General features: G+C 40.9%; 2 protein-coding genes across 2 annotated transcripts in view; one reads left to right on the top strand and one right to left on the bottom strand.

Moving 5' to 3' along the window:
• LOC137873985 (neuron navigator 1-like) overlaps nt 1-6893 on the bottom strand; it is a 68889-nt gene extending 61996 nt beyond the window's left edge. The window contains exon 1 of the mRNA XM_068712526.1: nt 6841-6893. The gene's annotated coding sequence lies outside the window, so the exon portion shown is untranslated. The remainder of the gene's footprint in view (nt 1-6840) is intronic.
• Nucleotides 6894-12947: 6054 nt separating this feature from the next.
• On the top strand, nt 12948-17276 carry csrp1b (cysteine and glycine-rich protein 1b). The gene is made up of 6 exons (XM_068712524.1): nt 12948-13079; nt 13953-14082; nt 14528-14696; nt 14970-15099; nt 15198-15291; nt 15974-17276. The coding sequence occupies exons 2-6, from the start codon at nt 13974-13976 to the stop codon at nt 16048-16050; spliced, it is 579 nt and encodes a 192-aa protein (XP_068568625.1). The 5' UTR covers nt 12948-13079; nt 13953-13973; the 3' UTR covers nt 16051-17276.
• The last annotated feature ends 819 nt before the right edge of the window (nt 17277-18095 follow it).

The following is an 18095-nucleotide window of genomic DNA, read 5'->3' as shown; positions in this document are numbered from 1 at the left end:
ATGGTTGCTTTGATAGCTTTTGTTGCTTCAAGCTAATGCACGGACTGATTCAATCATGCAGTGACCTGACTCTCTTTTAAAAAGAGAAGCCTAGAGGAGCTGGATTCCAATTTAAACTTAGTAGAAGCCTTTTAAACTAGTGGTGTCTGCAAGCCTTAAAGCTGAACAGGGTCAATGAGGCCTTCCACATTTGATATTCCAGGTTACATTGCTGCTCTGACATAAATTATTTATTTAACAAAAGTAGACACATTTCCGCAGAAGAATCAGAAAAAGGGATTGTAAGCAGCACAGGATGTTGTATTGTGAGATCCCTTATGCACAGTGAAACAACCTGCCTCTGCAGTTATGCTGCCCGTTATGCAACCGACACAGTTCTCTGAAGTGAACTGAAGCTCATGTAAGAACAGGAAGGCGGCCTTCACAGCATACTGCAGCGCTGTGATGAGTCAAAGTGTGGGCAGTTGTCTGCGGCGGACCATCAGTTCTGCGAACTGGGTCATTAGGACAGGTAAGAGAAGTGCGATGGAAATACACTTGAAACCTCTCCAAACTCTGCAGCAACAGCACCTAAAATAGTACAAGTGATCCAGTTCATGCATAAGCAAATAAAACACGATTCTTCACTTTCATCCTCGAGGCCTCCAAGAAAAGCCTGCAGTAAGTAAAAATGTGCCGCTTTCTGTTTCTCTGTGTATAGATCTTATTGAAAGCATATGAATGGTGACCTATGGGTTAAATTGAAACAACATAAATAATGTGTGAATGAGGAGTTTATTTCTAGAAGTAAATTTACAAATTCTCAGGTGAATCATAATTAGTTTAGCGCAAATTGGCAGGTTTTGTCAGGAAAGCCTTACAATAACTTCTTTGATATTTGAGTTTTCAAAGTCTCAGACATCATCAGCCAGATAACCCTAAAATGTAGTACCTAAATTGTTTGTGTATTTATTACAAAAAAAACAACAGAAAATGGCACATTAGGGCTGGGCTATACCAAGAAAATCTAATAGTTCATTACATTTCACCAAATGCCTAGATATCTGTATTTCAACAATATAGGGTTAAACATTAGTGCTTTTACAAAGTGTTTACACAATGATATTTCTAATAAATAATCATCAGTGATGTGGATATAATGACTAAGTGGGTAAAGGCAAATAATAGAACAGCTAGATCAGTCTGGCAAGTTCAGAAAATGATGGATCTAGCCTCATATCACTGGATGTATTCCCTTGCTTTACAGCACATGGATTTATGTTGTTTGTTTATAAGAATATTGCCCTTATAAATATGAATCAAACTGCCAATAATATACTTCTTATAGATTTTTAGACCATACTTTTGGCTGGTATGTTAATGATGAGATGTATACCCTGCTGATTAGGGGTGTAAAAAATATCGTAAAAATCAAGTATTTGGTTATTAAGTTTTGTGATACTGTATTGATCTCAAAAACACTGTGTGGATTATTAATAATAGTTTACACACAAAGACAGACTCAGTCAAATATTTCATTGGCAAAGTGTATGTGTCCTCTCAAAGTAGTGCTATGATGTTGGATGTTACATTGACTGGGATAAATGCACATGTAAATCCTATACTTTTCTGATTGCATGAAAAAAGTTTTTTACAGATATCATTCATATGGTGATGTGTTCTTTATGACATTTTTCCTTCAAATTAGACTTACAAATATATTCAATATGTTGAATCGTAACCCCTGTTTTATGATACCTATTGTAACGCCAGATTCTTGCCAATTCACAACCATACTGCTGTGAAATCCTAGTCATTATTTTTTAGGATGGAAATGTTTTTTTTATTCAGAATATTTTAAATGTGTCTCATAAAACATGAATTTTCCACGCAGTATTTAAAAGTTAAAATTGATGTTTGGCATGTTTTCATCCAAAAGCAAAGATGGTACTTTATAACCCGAAAGACCTCTACATCTATGTGTACAAAACACACATTTTCTACAATGTCAGAATCAGAATGACAGGAGTCCTTCCTTCAGTTGTCACAGTCAAAGCCGCAGTTTTTATGACACATAGAGCATCTGCTCTTCTCGTTTCTGAAAGCCCGGCAGCTCGCCTCAAGAGCCAGCAGAGGCATCAACACATGCATTTTCATTTCCCATCAAGCACTTTGGGCAAAAGACAGAGAACAGTATTGCATGTCGGCTGCTATAGCACAACAACACACAGAGTAGACATGTATGCAGGTTTCCATTCATTGCACTATTAACACACCTTAAGCCAGAAGGGGGGGAATTAATTAGTGAAAACAGTTTAAATGGTTGGAGTGAAAACCTGTGTGCATATGGCTCTCAGTGGCACCACTGAGCTCAGTCTGTAACACTGCCGAACCAAAACAGACCAACTGAAATGCTGACCCTCTCCATCTGTCTGTATTATCTACATCAGACTTCCTTTTAGGAAACACAGGATCCCTAGTTGAGTGGTTTAAAGCAGTGGTTCTCAACTGGTCTGGCTGCGGGACCCACCATCACCCCTTAATGACAAGCCACGACCCAAATTTTCAACTTCTCAAATGTATTTCATGAAAAGATGGTGCAGTTTGAACCTGAGCTGAAGATATCCTCTACAGTCGTAGTAGGAGGGAGCTCTCTTGTGCAGAGAAATTGTTCCCGTCAGTCCCCGTCCTACACATTTCCACGTAAACAAGTAAAACTGCTTTATTTGTTATGTCTGTAGATTCTCCATTTGTAATGCAAAATGATCACTTGCCTTATATCGAGCTGTGGTCTGTTGTTTGATGTCATCCGACATGTCTTCAATTCACCTACTTATAGTGTCATTTGACAGAGGTATAGTTTTCAGTTTATCTGCTGTGGATTGATCAACAAATGTCGCTTCAGTTTTGACGGCTTCATGCTTTCTTGTGCCAGAACCTCGCTGCACAAAACACACTGAGGTTTTTGTCGTCTTTTGTCCTCAATGTAAGAAAATCCATATCTCATGTAGTCGGTGTCGTACTTGCGTTTTGCTCACTTAGCATGAAAACAAACTTTGTGAGTGTTCTTCTGTGAAATGGTGGGTGTCTATTAGCATTATAAGGCATTAACGCCAAACACTGTTAAGGAGTGTGAATAACTCCGCTGCATAAAAAATCCCCTTCAAAATAAAGGACAAGATTTTTTTTTTTTCAGGCAAAGTTCTGCAACCCACTGAAAACGGGTGGGTCGCGACCCACCAGTTGAGAATCACTGGTTTAAAGTCAGCAGTTATTTAAAGTGAAATGAACACAAAACGTGTCTTAAAGGAAACTGGATCAGGGACAATCCAACATGGTGTGTTGTACTTATAAAACCTTCCTGATGATTTGATGAAATCCAACTCTTCACGGCTCACTATAATTGAACAATTTGGAAATGACTTTGATCTGCCATTTTGATGAAATAAGTTTTGTAAATGAACTGCCTACTGTTCTTCTACCTTCACCCAATTTCAAAAGGGATTCATAAAATTGAACAAGTGGCCTGAATAAGTAAAAATAAATAGATAAGTACAATGGTAGGCTATAAACAAATTGTTTTTCTTTCCTTAGTTTAACAGAAGTTAAACCTGATCTGAGATTTACATTGAGGAAAACATTTGAGTTTTTTGTTTTTTTTTACAACCTGGGTCTGTTTTCAGTTTTGGCCATCATTCCTATCTGTTTTGTTAATTGCTAACTCACAAACTATAGTCAAGCTCTGTGGATGTGAATGCACAGCTGTGCAACACCAGCATTCACATCAAATCAATTTTCTGATGGACTTTTCCACTAGAGGCAAAACTAAGATAAGTCATAGGCGTTGGCATCATGAACTAAACTACAGAAGCACAACCTTGCATGTACACATTTCACATGAAACAGACACAACAGCAGAGAAGCTCCAATATGGCCGCCGCATATTGAAGGATTTGCATACAGCCATTGTCTCCAAGTTCATCTAAACAGTGTTATCACCAAGAGCCTCCTGTGTCCTTCCATCAGTGTGTGGTTCAACCTCAGCTTCAGATCCCGAGGGGGGGGGGCTGAAGTCTGAAATGTCAGTTCTCCAGGGAGGTGCAGTGTCTGCAACGTGTCACTCAACAGCTGTCAAGATGTTTAAAGTGACAATAATTGTAACCTGAAGACTAAAGAACACTTAAGTAGGTTTCTACAATTCAAGTTATATAATGTATTGTATCTGACTACACTTCAAGCAAACGCAAGTATGAATCATTATACATTTTAAGCCACAGATCAAAACATGCATTAAATTATCAAATTCATTTTTTTTTAAGATAACAAGACAAACACCTTAAACTGCACTTCATTAGCAACTAAAATGTGTTTTCTGATGGACAACTGCACCAGAATGAAACCATAGTGTAAAAAGATAACCCCTGACCGGACATTTTTGCCCAAAACCGTTCATGTTTGACATCCTCGCCTCTGGCAGCCATCACAGACTCAAAACATCAAAACAAAAAGATTAAACCAAGACTTCTGCACCTCTGCACAACCAAACAAGGAGTCACCTTCATCTTGCGTTGCATCTTTGTATCTAATCCGACAAATCTTTTTTCTGAACATTCAAATATTGTATAACAGCTGTATGAGGAACACATAAAATATGTATCAGGTTTTCCGAGGCTGTCATTTTGGGTTAGCCAAGGTGGAACATGTCTGCCACTGGAGCGGGTCTGTGGACAAGACTTTCCAAATCAGACAAACCACACACACACACACACACACACACACACACACACAAACAAACACAAAGAGACAGTTGGATTCAGGACACACTGAGACGTGGCATTTACAAGGGAACAAAAATCGCCCTTTGAACATGATGCTCTCCGGCATTGGAGAACATCCCATCATAACATCCCTGTGCGTGCATGCGCTGCAATATTATAATCATTATAATTATTTTGATGATATGTGTATTTTAAAATCAGCTACGGATTTATTGCGCAGTCGTTCGACGTAACCACAAAGCTCTCAGTGGTACTTCTCTGATGAGAAGGAAGCTACAAAGCATCTGCTTTACGTATATATGCACAGCTTCTGAAAAGCTCTTGGAAATGGTGCAGGCAGCGGACAAGAGAGAAAATGATGCCCTCAGCAGCATTTTATCACCACCATAATAGTTGTCGTCTTACCACAAGACATTATTTCTGCTGTCTTACTGTAATCCAGAGTGACATTGAAGTAAGTTAAGTTAAAAAGTGCAGCAAGTTGCACACACAACAGATCTGCTTTATTGGCAATGACATCACCCGCCATTAGTGGTATTCCCAGAGCCATGCATGGACTCCCTATCTAGAATTGAATTATGTTATGGTCTGTATTTTGTGCATTTGTGAGTGCAAGGGCTGTATGGAACTTAAATACATTATGGTACCAACCAGAATGTGTTGTAGAGAAGCACAGGGTATTGAAAACTGTCACGTGCCTGAAGCTGAATACATTGTCAGATTATATTTTTACTTATTATCCATGTTAAATGTCCTGAGGAATATCCTCTAGATGGACTGGATTATTTAACAGATATTCATGATTCCCAGAGGCTGATTGACTCCAGCGATCCTTTCAACTTTCCTCTCGAGTTGATTCTTTTGGCCACTTGGGGGCTGAAAACATTGTTTAAATATATTATCTCTATGTTGGCAAACAACTGCTGATTTACAAATTAAGCAACATAAGCATTTATTTGGAGTTGCGTTTCTGGTTACCCAATGAAATTAAATCCAATATGCACACTACTTTTAGCTCTGTTTTGGTCTCCACCAACCTGGGAATGAAATATCCGTCTCTTTGGCTGCTCAAATGCTCAACTATGTTCACCAGCTGGTCACCGACTTTATCTGTCTGCCAATTGGTGCTTGGCAAGTAGTGTACAATGCTTTTTTAAGAGTTTCTTTTCTTTAAAAAAAAAAAGCTGCCTGCTGTGTTTGAAAAGAAAGCTAAAGTGATTGGTTAAAATGAACGGCAACAGTCGCAGGCTTGAAAACCAAAACAGCAAGCTGAAAGACCCTAAAGCACTGAGAGGAGCTGCAGATTCAGGTTACAATTCTCTGTGGGTTCATCACTATGAGAACACACATTACATTTAGTGATGTGAACCTAAATTAATATAATATATAGTTAATATAAAATAGTGCTGATTGCAGGCAGCTTTAATGTGTTTATTTTCCCCCAAAGTATAAAAAAAGTCATATTTTGGTGAAGCAGGTATTTTAGTTTATTGACAAATAACCGCTCATGTTGATCCACTCTTTGATCAAACAGTCTACTGTATCTCATTGAGATGAGTAGTGTGAATTATGAGCCTGATGCAGTGGTAGCCAGTAGCACACACACACACACACACACACACACACGCACACACACTGCTATGAGTCAGCAGTACACCCCAGTTAATTACTGGGCTCATGACTCCCGGTCACCGGCAGTACAATAAAAGTCGGGCACGGGACCGCAAAGTCTTTGCAGGAATTAGTTCAGCAGACTGACTGTGTCCTGCTTCCCTCTGGCCTCTCTGTCTCTCTCACTGCATCACACACATGATACAAATATCTCAGTCAACCACAGGGTGGTTATGATTGTTAAAGGTCCTTCACAACAGTATAATGCAATTTGTAGTACTACACTTGTTTATCTGAATTTTTGAATTTTTTTTTGCCAACAAGGTCATTAGAGGGAATGGAAAGTTCAGATCAATGAAATGATTTAAAGTCCTTTGAATTAGAATTTAAACCGTGCAGCTGCATGATTCTCACTAGTCACATATAGTATTTAATATAGTCTCTCAGTATTCAACCAGGAATTCAAACTTACCTACAAAAATGAGGTTAATCAAAGTTAGTGGCGCGTTCACAAGTGCACTGAAGTGAGTGAGGAGCAGGTGTCCATCAGTCCGTCCCTCTCATGATCTCACTCTGCAGAGTACAGCGCGCTGCTCTGTCCCTCATGCTGATTCCCAGAATGGACAGCAAACAGCAGCCTCCAGCTCAAACAGCACGGAGGAGCGGAGCATCCCAGCCTCCGCCCGATGCCTAGATCAAAGTGGGACTGCTCCCTTCTTCCTGCTTGCATAACAATACTCTCGACAGACCCTCTGCTGCAGCTGGGTGCCTGTGGATACTTAGCCGACAGGCTCTCTCTCTCTCTCTCTCTCTCGCTCTCTCTCTGACTTGCAAATGGACCTGGCGCTGTTCCAGTCCAAATCGCTCTGAACTTAAGTGCTGAGCTAAAACACGCACCTGGTGAAACACCCATAAAACTGCCTCGTCTCTCTCCCTCTCTTTCTGTCTGTCACGGCTTGCGTATGCATCTTTTTTTTCCGCCTGGCGCTCAGTGTCCTGAGTCACAGCCAGACCCAGTGAACTAGACTTGATTTGAATTGTCACTGCATGTTTGTAGTTGGCCGCCTACAGGGCGCAGGCTCCCTCAGAGGGAATCGGGGCCAAAGGAAGCCGACTCAGAGGTGTCAGCACGGGGGGGGGGGGGGGGGGGTGACAGGGGCGAGATGAGGTGACAGCGTGGGCTCACACACGCTTTTCCCCCTCACATCATCTTTGAGGTGGGTATCACAAACTGTGACTAAGACAAACCACCCTGTGTGTTGTGAGGCCAAAATATTGCAACAATGGCTCGCACAATCAACATGCTATAAGGATATGTGCAAGGCCGAGGGACATGTGTAACATGACCGATGTTTTAGCGCGCGGAGAGAAGCAATGAAACACCAAGCACGCTGGTGTGAAGATGCATGGCAACGGGTGGTGATCTGACGGTGGGTCATGTTATGTTCCCTTCTTGCACGTTCGAGCAAATTGCATCTGCTTGCAGTTAAATCGCCCTGCAGGATGACTGAAGTTCATGCGGAGAGATTAAAGACTCGAGGCAGTTTGGAAATTAGAGCCCTAGAATTCTCTGAGTTGAGTCACAGACAGCAGATAAGTGAGGATTACAGTCAAAGATGGGCACTGGCTGGACACGACACATACATACTCAGAAATATGTGATTAATCTGCAAACACACTACACACACACACACACACACACACACACACACACACACTGTCTGACCTTGGTGGATACACATTTATATCTACATTATTACATCTCTCGCACATAATCGCAACTTAATTAAAAGGTGGCAAGATAAAGAGTGAGCGGGTTCACAGGCAGGTACAAACAGCCCCAATGAATTGAATTGATAGCGGAGTGCTTCGTCCCTCACCCATACTCTCGCTGCTTATTAACATGTGCACTTCACACTCAAATGCGCTCTGCGCGTTCCGCTTCAATTGATGAACCGTGTCACCTTTAGCGCCAGCGGCGCGGCTTAACAGCGATAAACGCACACCGAGAGACAGCCAGGAGGAGAGAAATCAGGGTGTGTCTCTCTGTCACTCAAACATAATCTCTGCCCGTACGTGACCTCTACCGCCTAATTTGTGAAACTGCATCCCTTCGCCTCTCATTGCAGGCACCGGAGCGCGGCGCAGAGCAGGAGTCAGCGGAGAGCACGTTCAAACTCGGTGAAACATCAAACTGCTGCTTGTTGAATCTCGCTCTGCCATGAACACAATTACCCCCCCCCCCCCCCCCCCCCCCCCGTGTTGGGGGGGGGGGGGGGGGGGTAATTGTGTTCAATTGTGTTCAAATGTTTGGCTTCTTGTGTTTGAGCAGCTTGCCTTTGTTTTTCTCACGAAACAACGTGAGCTTTACTGCTAAACACTTTTAATTTGGCAGATTAGTGAAAACAAAGGGGACATTTAGTTTAATGAGTTTAATTTAAGTCACTGTTGACCACATAATGCAACATTCAAAAGTTAAAATAAAACATTTTCATTGTTGATACATTTCTTAATTTGTCAGTTGGTTCATAAAAGGTCAGAAAAAAAAGTTTTAAAAGTGTCCACAATTTCTCAAAGCCCAAGTTGACATATCTAAATGTCTTGTTTCAAGCAAATATTATAATTTGAGAAGCTGGAACCTGTGCCTTTTTGCCAAAAGAATAATTGCTTATTATTTTTTCCTTTCAATCCATTAATCAAGTAATTGTTTCAGCTCTGCAGTAAAGTTAAAACACCTACAAAAACATGCACTTGGAAAATGCAAAATGAGGCTTCATGAGATTATTCTGGCAGAAATAACACACACACACACACACACACACAGCAAAAGCCAAAGCAGAAAGCATCAGCCGCAGTGGATTTAACACTAAACACCGTCGTGCTGAAAGCCAAATACACCAACATGGTGACGGCTGGTTGCTTTTCAAACACGTTACTCAGCGTGAAGTCAACTCACCTCCTGCAGCTCTTCCTCCTCACCTTACAACTTGGCAAAGCTTCTGTGAAAAAAACCCTGCCAAAGGGGAGACCATTACCAGGGGAGGAGCCCTGGCTTCAAGTCAGGTCAAATGCAAAAAAAAAAGAGAGACTGTGCTGAATTCCTGCATGAGACTCCAATAAGCAATCAGCACTCCTCCGTACCCTGATGGATGGATCACAGCCCAGCCTCGTCGCTGCCTCTTATCCTCTCCTCTTCCTCTGGATTAAGTCCACTGAGTCTCTGTCACTCTTCTCCTCTCTTCCTCTCTTTTTCCCTCCCTGTCATGAGCGTAATCACATGTGTGCACATGCACAACAAGCCAAGGCGGATGTCCACAGAGCAGAAACAGAGGGCTAGTGTTGGCCAATCGCGGGCTAAAAATAGTCTTCATGAGTTCATCATTGTCTCTTCCTATGATGGTGAAGAGCCTACAGGGCTTGGCAAGAGGGAGGAGGGCAGACCGAGCAGCATCCCTCTCTTCTGGCTCTTACTTCCCTCCTCGTATCGACCTTAGTTTCCCTATCAGTTTCACCTTTCCTCGGTCTCCTCTTTTGTAGGAGACATCTGAGCCGAGCTGGAGGCGCCAACATCCATTTTTATTTTTTTTTTTTTTTATTTTCTCCTTCATAGTTACACTGACCATCCATCCATCTCTTATAATGCAGAGGTCACAAGTGCAATGTCTCTAGTATCTAGTAAAGCATGAGAGATAGTGAACACCCCCCCCCCCCACACACACACACACACACACACACACACACACACACACACATAATTGTTGAATGTCACAGTGGACAAGATAACCATGCCAATGAGGCTCTCCATGTAGCAGCTGTTGTCATTGTGTCACGCACTTCGAAAAGCACAAAAATATTGTTGCAGTGTCAAAATGACTTTGATTCACTGTCCACTGAAAATGCGATACCTCTAAAATTAAGTTTTCCTTTATAGTCATAGAAAAAAATCTCCTAACTCATCTAACAAATGCACTGTCACAAAGTTGGAAACCGGTTTAGACAATTTGTCAACAAAGAATTTAACTTCTTACATATAATTATTACAATGCAATCGAATTATTTTGTATACTCACTCCAAAAAAATCTGCCATACAAGAGGTTTCCTTCATAAATTACAACTCTTTTATAATAGTCAAAAACATAATTAATTTGAGATATAAAAACACAAAGTCTCAACCTCATCTAAATCACATAACACAAAAAACATTTTCTCTTCAAGGAGACAATTAAGCCTAAATGTCTCTATAGATGATGGTTATACTTGCACACAAGAAAATATTTTTCTTTTTTTTCAAACAGAGCTGCAATGATTAATCCATTAAGTCTACTTTTAAATGTTAGTTGCAGCTCTAAAACACAAAAAATCAACAGTCTTTCTTCATGAATGTGCCTAACGTTGCACTGAATGTCACAGATTAAGATTTGAAAAATAAAACATAAATAAATCATAGAAAACCTCACTAATTGAAGAATTGTTAGGTCAAGTTAAAAAATGATACGGTTCAATATATGACCAAAGAAAACACACTGCTAATTTTCTAGTATACCAATGATGATTCACTTTAGATGAGTTAGCTGATCATGCAGGATAGACACATGGATAAATATGTGTTAAGATTACTAGAGAGAGAAACGTCTGATTGATCCATTGCTCCCTGAGTCACACGGCTCACTTAAACTCACCCAGAAGGTCTCTGGAGACGCTAAGTAATCCACTGAGCTCTCAGCAGAAACACCTTGTAAGGCGTTTCTTCTCTGGACAGATTAATGGGACGTCCGCTCTTGATATCACGGCTACTCACAATGCTTTCTATTTTATTAATGGTTGTCAGAGGCACAAATGCATCGGCAGGGAGTACACATGTCCAACACACAATACCAAACAGTATATCATATACACACTATACCCTGCAGACAAATCATGAGAAAATGTCAGATGTGGTTAAGAGCAAGAATCTCAAACAAATGCAGTTGTTATCTCGAAATAAAAGGTTGATTGCCCTCTGGCTTAACAAGACATGACTTCATGTTTCTATATTCTCACGTTACGTTACTCCATTTGAATACAGTGCAGCGGTATCATACTTTCAGTTTTAAAGGTGTTTAGGGTTCACATCCATATTTGGTGAAGAATGTCGGACCTACAGCCCTTCTTCTTCTTCAGAGTCCCCCAATTTTAAGACAACGCAGCAGGACAATGATACCAAACTGACGTACAAAGCAACCAAGTTGGTTTTGGATTGCAAACAGTGGAATGCTCTTGACTTGCCAAATCAGTCATCTGACCTCAATCCCACCAGTCATGTGTTTCACTTGCTAAATACCAGACAGATGGGGGAAAAATGAATGAATGATGTCAGAGTTGGATGAGATTTCTCTGTGGGCTCATCACTAAAGAAGGCCAAAGCTTTCACCTACACAGAGCTATTTGATCCCATAGAAAGTAAACGTGTTGATTATAAAATAGGTCTGTCACTTCATTTGAAAATTAAAGTTTAAACAAATAAAACAAACATGTAATTTGTTGTAATTACTTCCATTAAAACCCATTTAGTGAATTTTTAAGAACAACCTCAGCAGGACCAGAAGGCAGAACTACTTCCAGCAGTCTGTTGCACTTATAGGCCGTCAATCTTAAATTCAAACAAAAATTAAAAGTGACAGAAGCTTTAATTCTACATTGACTTGTATTCATAATTTATGTACCTTACAGTTTGGGGATGACGTATAAGAAGAAGTACATGTAAATGTAGACAGCTTTAAATTACAGCTGAAACTCTGAGTTTGAAATGTATTGTAACAAATAAGTTAAAGTGCAGGATGCTTAAAGGGACACTTTGCCGATTTTCAACCAGCTTTGTATTGTTGCAATGTGGGTGGTATGTGCAACTGACCAATGTTAGTTTTCTTCCGAGATACCAGCACCCGGCTCACCCGCCACTCATTTGCTGGCCAGGGGTCCACCAGGTGATGGAAAACGCGCAATTTTGCTTCATCTAACAGACTATTGGGTGGTTGTACTGCAGCAATACAAAGCCAGTTGAAAATCCGAAAAGTTTCTGTTTAAAGATTTGTCAGTATGTGGCAATAAAGTCCTTGATAATAACTCCCTGAATGCCTATAAACTACATGAACTATAAACTACAATGTATTTTTTAAAACAAAATGAGTGGGACAATCTGAGCAAAAAAGAACAATATTTGAAACAATGAGTCAATGTTCAACAGAGGGAAATCTTGAGTAATCAATCTTATATTTATTGATTACTTTTGGGTACTGAAGTCCTCAAAACAGATACTTCTTCTTTCCATTCGGGTTCACTGAAGTGCAGAATTACCTTGAACATTAACATGTTTGGGCTCCTTTATAAAAAGTTACCATCCGTCTGTTGCTTCTATACCATTTAATTCTGACTATTTCCTGCAGGAAGTTCTGTGAAGTTTCTCATTAATGGAGATGGCGGCTATCTTTCCCTTTCAGACTCCCACCCTCCCTATCCATCAATAACTACTCTCACTATCTTTCTCCTCCTTTTCCTCCCTACATCTCTCCCTCTCTCCTCTCTCTATGTTCTGACTCCTCCCTCAGTTCAGCCTGGTGCCCTCTCAGCCTCCCTCTGCCTCTCCGTAACCGACCAGTGTCTCTCCTCCACTCAGTCATTTTTTTAAACCACTAAACAACCACAGAGAGGACCAGCCTTTCACCTCACTACAGGTAGGTTTGTTTCACTTATGAGAATACAGAAAACATTGTTTAATATCTCAATATGTAAATGGTAGGCTTTAATAGTAGTGACAAATCGTTTTTCTACGAAGATCAAATTGGTCAAATCAAGAATGAAATGGAGTAAATGTTTTTTAAAAACATTTAAATGTTAAAATTGAGATGTAGAGAAAGTTACTTTTAATCAAATCTCCATAGTGTTGCTAGTTTGCATACAATTAAGATCCCTAACTTTAAAATTCCCTCTTATCGGCTTTGATAAGAAACAACCTTGTAAAGGGGGCCACTGCAGAAAAAGCTTCAAGGTGTTCCTATAGTCCTAACTGGAGACTACGCTGAAATTATCCCCTAACTTGGATTTTATTTATTGTTTTGTAGAAGATCGTTTGAGTAGCTATACTCAGACCATCTGTATCACAGCGTGTTGGGTTGTCTGAGGTCACGATTATTAAACATGCTTGATTACAAAATAAAATGCAGGGAATTTCCTGTTTATCCAAAGCGATCTAGTAGATTGCCGAACCCTCGTTTCGTGCAGTCATCGCCATAAAAAGACATGTCTTTTTTCTTTTTTTTTTACTCTGAGCTGACATTGGTGTGGTGCTAATACAGTTTGGTGCTATCTGAGCAGCGCCAGCAGGTATACTTTGCATTTTACAACCAGGGATGAACAGTCCTTCAGTCTGGTGAAACAAGATGAGGGATAGAAAGAGCAGTGTGTAGCACACCGGCGCCTCTCCTTTTATAGGTATTGTTGCATCTAGCCTTAAGTGTTGCAGATGGCCTCCGTCTGCTGAGCAACACTGATCTGGACTCCAGAAGAGAGACGTTATATATACAGTGAATGACAAATGTACTCAACAGGCTCTCCTGCAAGCTCACAGAATGCCTTTTGGGGGAGGAAACAAATGCGGCTGCTGCCAGAAAACTGTCTTCTTCGCCGAAGAAGTGCAGTGCGAGGGGAAGAGCTGGCACAAATCCTGTTTTCTCTGCAGTAAGTATTAAAGTTCCCAGGTAATCTGCTCTATTCGTCTACAGAGTCAGAAGTCACAAGAAGTGCCAGGATGGAATGCAAGGTATTTGGCACCAGGGAGGGAAAGTGAGCATCTGCAGGTTTTTGCTCAGACATCTCAGTCCTTATTTGGATCCAGTGGAAACATGTGACAAAGGTTTGGTCTGCCTTATTTGGCAGAGGAAGGTGCTCGTACTCCTCCTCCTCCAGCACAGACGAGGGTTGATCCGAGCCAGCTACGCACAAAGTGGGCTTCTTTAAAATGTCACGCATAGTTTGAGATGATGTCATGGCTAAACATCTATGAGAAAAAAAAAGTGTTTCAGAGAGTTTGGTTTGCTGTAGATGCTTGTGAGAGTAAAGAGAGAATAAATATATCTGAATTTGTAATGTGTTTGTGTTTTCCCACTTTTTTCTTTGTTGTAAGTGGTCTGTAAGAAGAACTTAGACAGCACAACAGTGGCCGTCCATGTGGATGAGATCTACTGCAAATCATGCTATGGCAAGAAATACGGGCCAAAAGGCTACGGCTTCGGAGGTGGAGCCGGCACTCTGAGTATGGACACAGGAGAGGGACTTGGAATCAAGCCTGAAGCGTGAGCTAAACATCACTTCCTCCTTTTATTTGACCTATTGAGGTCAGCATAAAGCTAAATACTGTACATCCAGTTGATAGAATGACAAAGTACATTTCAAAAAGTGTGCACAAACTAAACTACTTCTATTAAAGTTTCAGGAAAGGGATGTAAAATAAAAAGGATCTACATATCTGTGTTAGTAGCTCTTAACAGGTTCAATTAAGTTGTTTGTCCAGCTGTTCTGTTCCCTCCTTTACTGCCTTCTTTAGAGCTCTGGTTTTAACTTGACAGGCAAGCTCCTCACCGCCCTACAAACAACCCCAACGCCTCAAAGTTCGCCCAGAAACCAGGGGCCTCAGATGTGTGTCCTCGATGCGGGACAACAGTGTACGCAGCCGAGAAGGTTGTCGCAGGAGGCAATGTAAGAAAGATCTACGCATACCATTATCTAGTCTAAGTGTCAGTGCTTTGTAGCCTATATGTTCGAGTTTGAACCAACTCTCTGCTCTCTCTCATCAGTCCTGGCATAAAGGATGCTTTCGCTGCGCCAAGTGTGGCAAAGGACTCGAGTCCACGACCGTCGCTGATAGAGACGGGGAGATCTTCTGTAAAGGTCTGTGTGTGGCAGAAAATGAAATCTACATTCTCTCTTGGTCCAACTTTAGAATAGACTGTTCACAAGGAAGAAAGGCAGTTTGAAGTTGTTACCTTGGGCTTTAGGAAATTGAAATGGACCTTTTTCACTATTTTCTGATATCCTATAGACCTAACTATATATTAACAAGGTTCCCACTCTTTTCCAGAGACCATTTTTCAGGTCGAAATTAAGTAAATTATTAACTGATTAATTTAATACGAAAATAATTGTTGCTTGCATTTCTCACATCAAAACTACGCAAACAGTCATCACCAATGAGAAATTATTAATGAAGATTGTTCGTAAAACAGATGCAAACAGGGAAATAATTACATGAATGAATCAATACTGTATTAGAGTGCATGCAGTTGTTTTAAAAGAGATACGTTGGATGTCACTGGTCGAGTTAAACCTCCACCGGTCACATCTGGTTGAACTTCAACCTGCAGCACAGAAGAAGAAGTTGCTCTAAATGACTCCTGACAGAGGCAGCCACTCTGACCTTTTGCCATTTAATGTATTTTCATTCATATTTGATCATGACTTACAAGTCGAAAAATAACCTCTTTAGTTCCTATTTTGTGACTCTGCACATTGAGGCCATATAAACTAGTGTTTCATGCACAGCGTTTCTCAGTCTTCACAATCTCATTCACAGGCTGCTACGCAAAGAACTTCGGTCCCAAAGGTTTTGGCTTCGGTCAGGGTGCAGGAGCTCTGGCTCATTCCCAGTGAAGCCTGAAGCCTGGAGCCTCGGCCCACCTGGGACCGACATCGCTCTGATATCATCGCTTCCAGGATCCTTCAGTCGATATCCTGCCTGCTTCACTCTGCCCGTTCACTCCAGCTAAAAGGCAAAGAAGAATGAAAGAGGCACACAACTCACCGCTTTTTGTACGAGTTGACCGAGTAGATTTTTGCTGTATATGTTGCATTTGATTCTGGATTATGATGCTAAATATTCATAACACACTAAATTCTAACTCTGTGTTTGGATGTGCACATTGTGTGTGTTTAAAAAGGAAACAAATAAAACTGGCTAGAATACAAAGAGACACTTCCACTGTAATAACAGAATTGAGTTTGGCAAATGTTGAGTTTGATTACCATCCGAATCAGTCGGTGTCTGAGAGAGAACAAAACAAGATCAACATGTTTAGAGACTGACAGCTGCGAAAAACCAGGCTCCCATCATGCTTCAGTTCCACTCAAGATAAAGCTTTCCTATCTGCCTCACATGTCAAATTGTGTGCGTGCTGTTTTAAGATGTGCTTTATTCCTGAGACAGAACAAACAAACAAACAACGGACTTTTTTTTTTCTAACTCCCCGTGATGCAAAGTCTGGCATGCTCTACACAAACGTCATTGTTCTTTTAACGGTTCTGGTCCCAATGAAATCATCGTGTTCCTGTATGTGGTGTTGGGCGTGCTTGTTATTCGTTGTGATCATCATCAAATAGAGCAAAATGCCAGCGGTTGTGGTGAACAACGGAGTCGCAGTGCTCAGCCCCGTCTCTGCCTGCTCCGAGGAGTTGGCACAATGACCGGAGCGCCAGGCAGCTGTTTGTTTGTGTGAGTCAGATCAATGGCCAAACTGCAGGTCTGAAGTCACGCTGGGATCTGTTCCAGAGCTGTCATTTGTTTACAGTCCTAATAACTGGAACAAAAATGTTAATCTCTGACATTTCAAATGGATTTATGTTTGCTTTGAATGTCCTGCTGCAGGTATTAAAATACCGTGGACAAAGTAGTTTAATTCCCTTCTGTCTTTTACCCACCAGAGGGCAATAGAGAGGCCTGATCTCACACTAAGTGAGTATTGAATACCTGGACTTTTGTCCCGCCACAGTTTGTTAATGAACCGAAAATATTTTTACACTTTTCAGCGGGTGGGCTTGCTTGGAACTTTCTGTGAGCATTTCAAATAAACTCCACCTTTACCAGCTGTGTGATGAACACATTTATGCATCATTAATTACAATCCGATGATATAGGCCTACAGAAAATACATTATTTGAAATGGGCCATTCTGCATAATGAGTACTTTTGATACATCAAGTCTATTTTGATACCAATCATTTTGTACTTTTAAGTAACATTTTGAATGCAGGACTTTTAGTTGTCTTTTTACAGTGTGCTCTTGTAAAACATAATATGAATGGGGATGACACAGCAAAAAATACATTCACAAAGCATTATACAACAATATACAGCGTGTGAAAACTACTGTACTGTAAAAGTGCTTTGTAATCTGTTGGCGTCTGAATGTATGAGTCGGTGTTCAGTTTCCTAGAGACAGTCCAGCAGACACACACACAGCACTTTGTTAATCCTGCTGCCATATATACTGAGGAATTATAATCAGCTGCCATGAGCCAACAGCCTGGATCTCAGTGTCATAAATCAAATCAGCATCAGGGACTTTAATGTCCTGACTCAGCAAGACCAAAAGAACGCTCTTGCAAAATTTTACAATCTAACTCTACCTAAAAGGTATATAAGAGGATATAGTTACATTCCCGATCGTAAACAAAGCACAGTGCCTCTCTATATACATGGAACTCTCTATATACATGGACCTACTGGGCTGCTGGCCCAGCAGGTCAGAGTCACTGTGTCTCAAGGGGCTGACAGCTCGCCACTTATCCCACTGAACTGCCTGCTGCTCCACATGTATGCAGGAGACAATGCAGCAGCCACACATATGTTTCCACATATGTGAAGCATGTGGTCAGTGTAAAGAGCAGCAACATGAAAAGGCTGTTTTTAATGATTCCGT

This window comes from Cebidichthys violaceus, unplaced genomic scaffold (assembly GCF_023349555.1).
Source record: "Cebidichthys violaceus isolate CVI_PGR_0920_01 unplaced genomic scaffold, fCebVio1.0.p SCAF_17, whole genome shotgun sequence".
Classification (NCBI taxonomy): Eukaryota; Metazoa; Chordata; class Actinopteri; order Perciformes; family Stichaeidae; genus Cebidichthys; species Cebidichthys violaceus.
Note: the sequence above shows the minus strand (reverse complement) of the source record. Positions and strands in the feature narration are given on the sequence as shown.

Excerpts from the sequence above, each read along its gene's own strand:
- csrp1b (XM_068712524.1), top strand. The coding sequence starts at position 13,974 with ATGCCTTTTGGGGGAGGAAACAAATGCGGCTGCTGCCAGAAAACTGTC. Across the intron at positions 14,697-14,969 it reads CTTGGAATCAAGCCTGAAGC|GCAAGCTCCTCACCGCCCTA; the intron begins GTGAGCTAAACA and ends TTAACTTGACAG. Across the intron at positions 15,292-15,973 it reads CGGGGAGATCTTCTGTAAAG|GCTGCTACGCAAAGAACTTC; the intron begins GTCTGTGTGTGG and ends TCTCATTCACAG.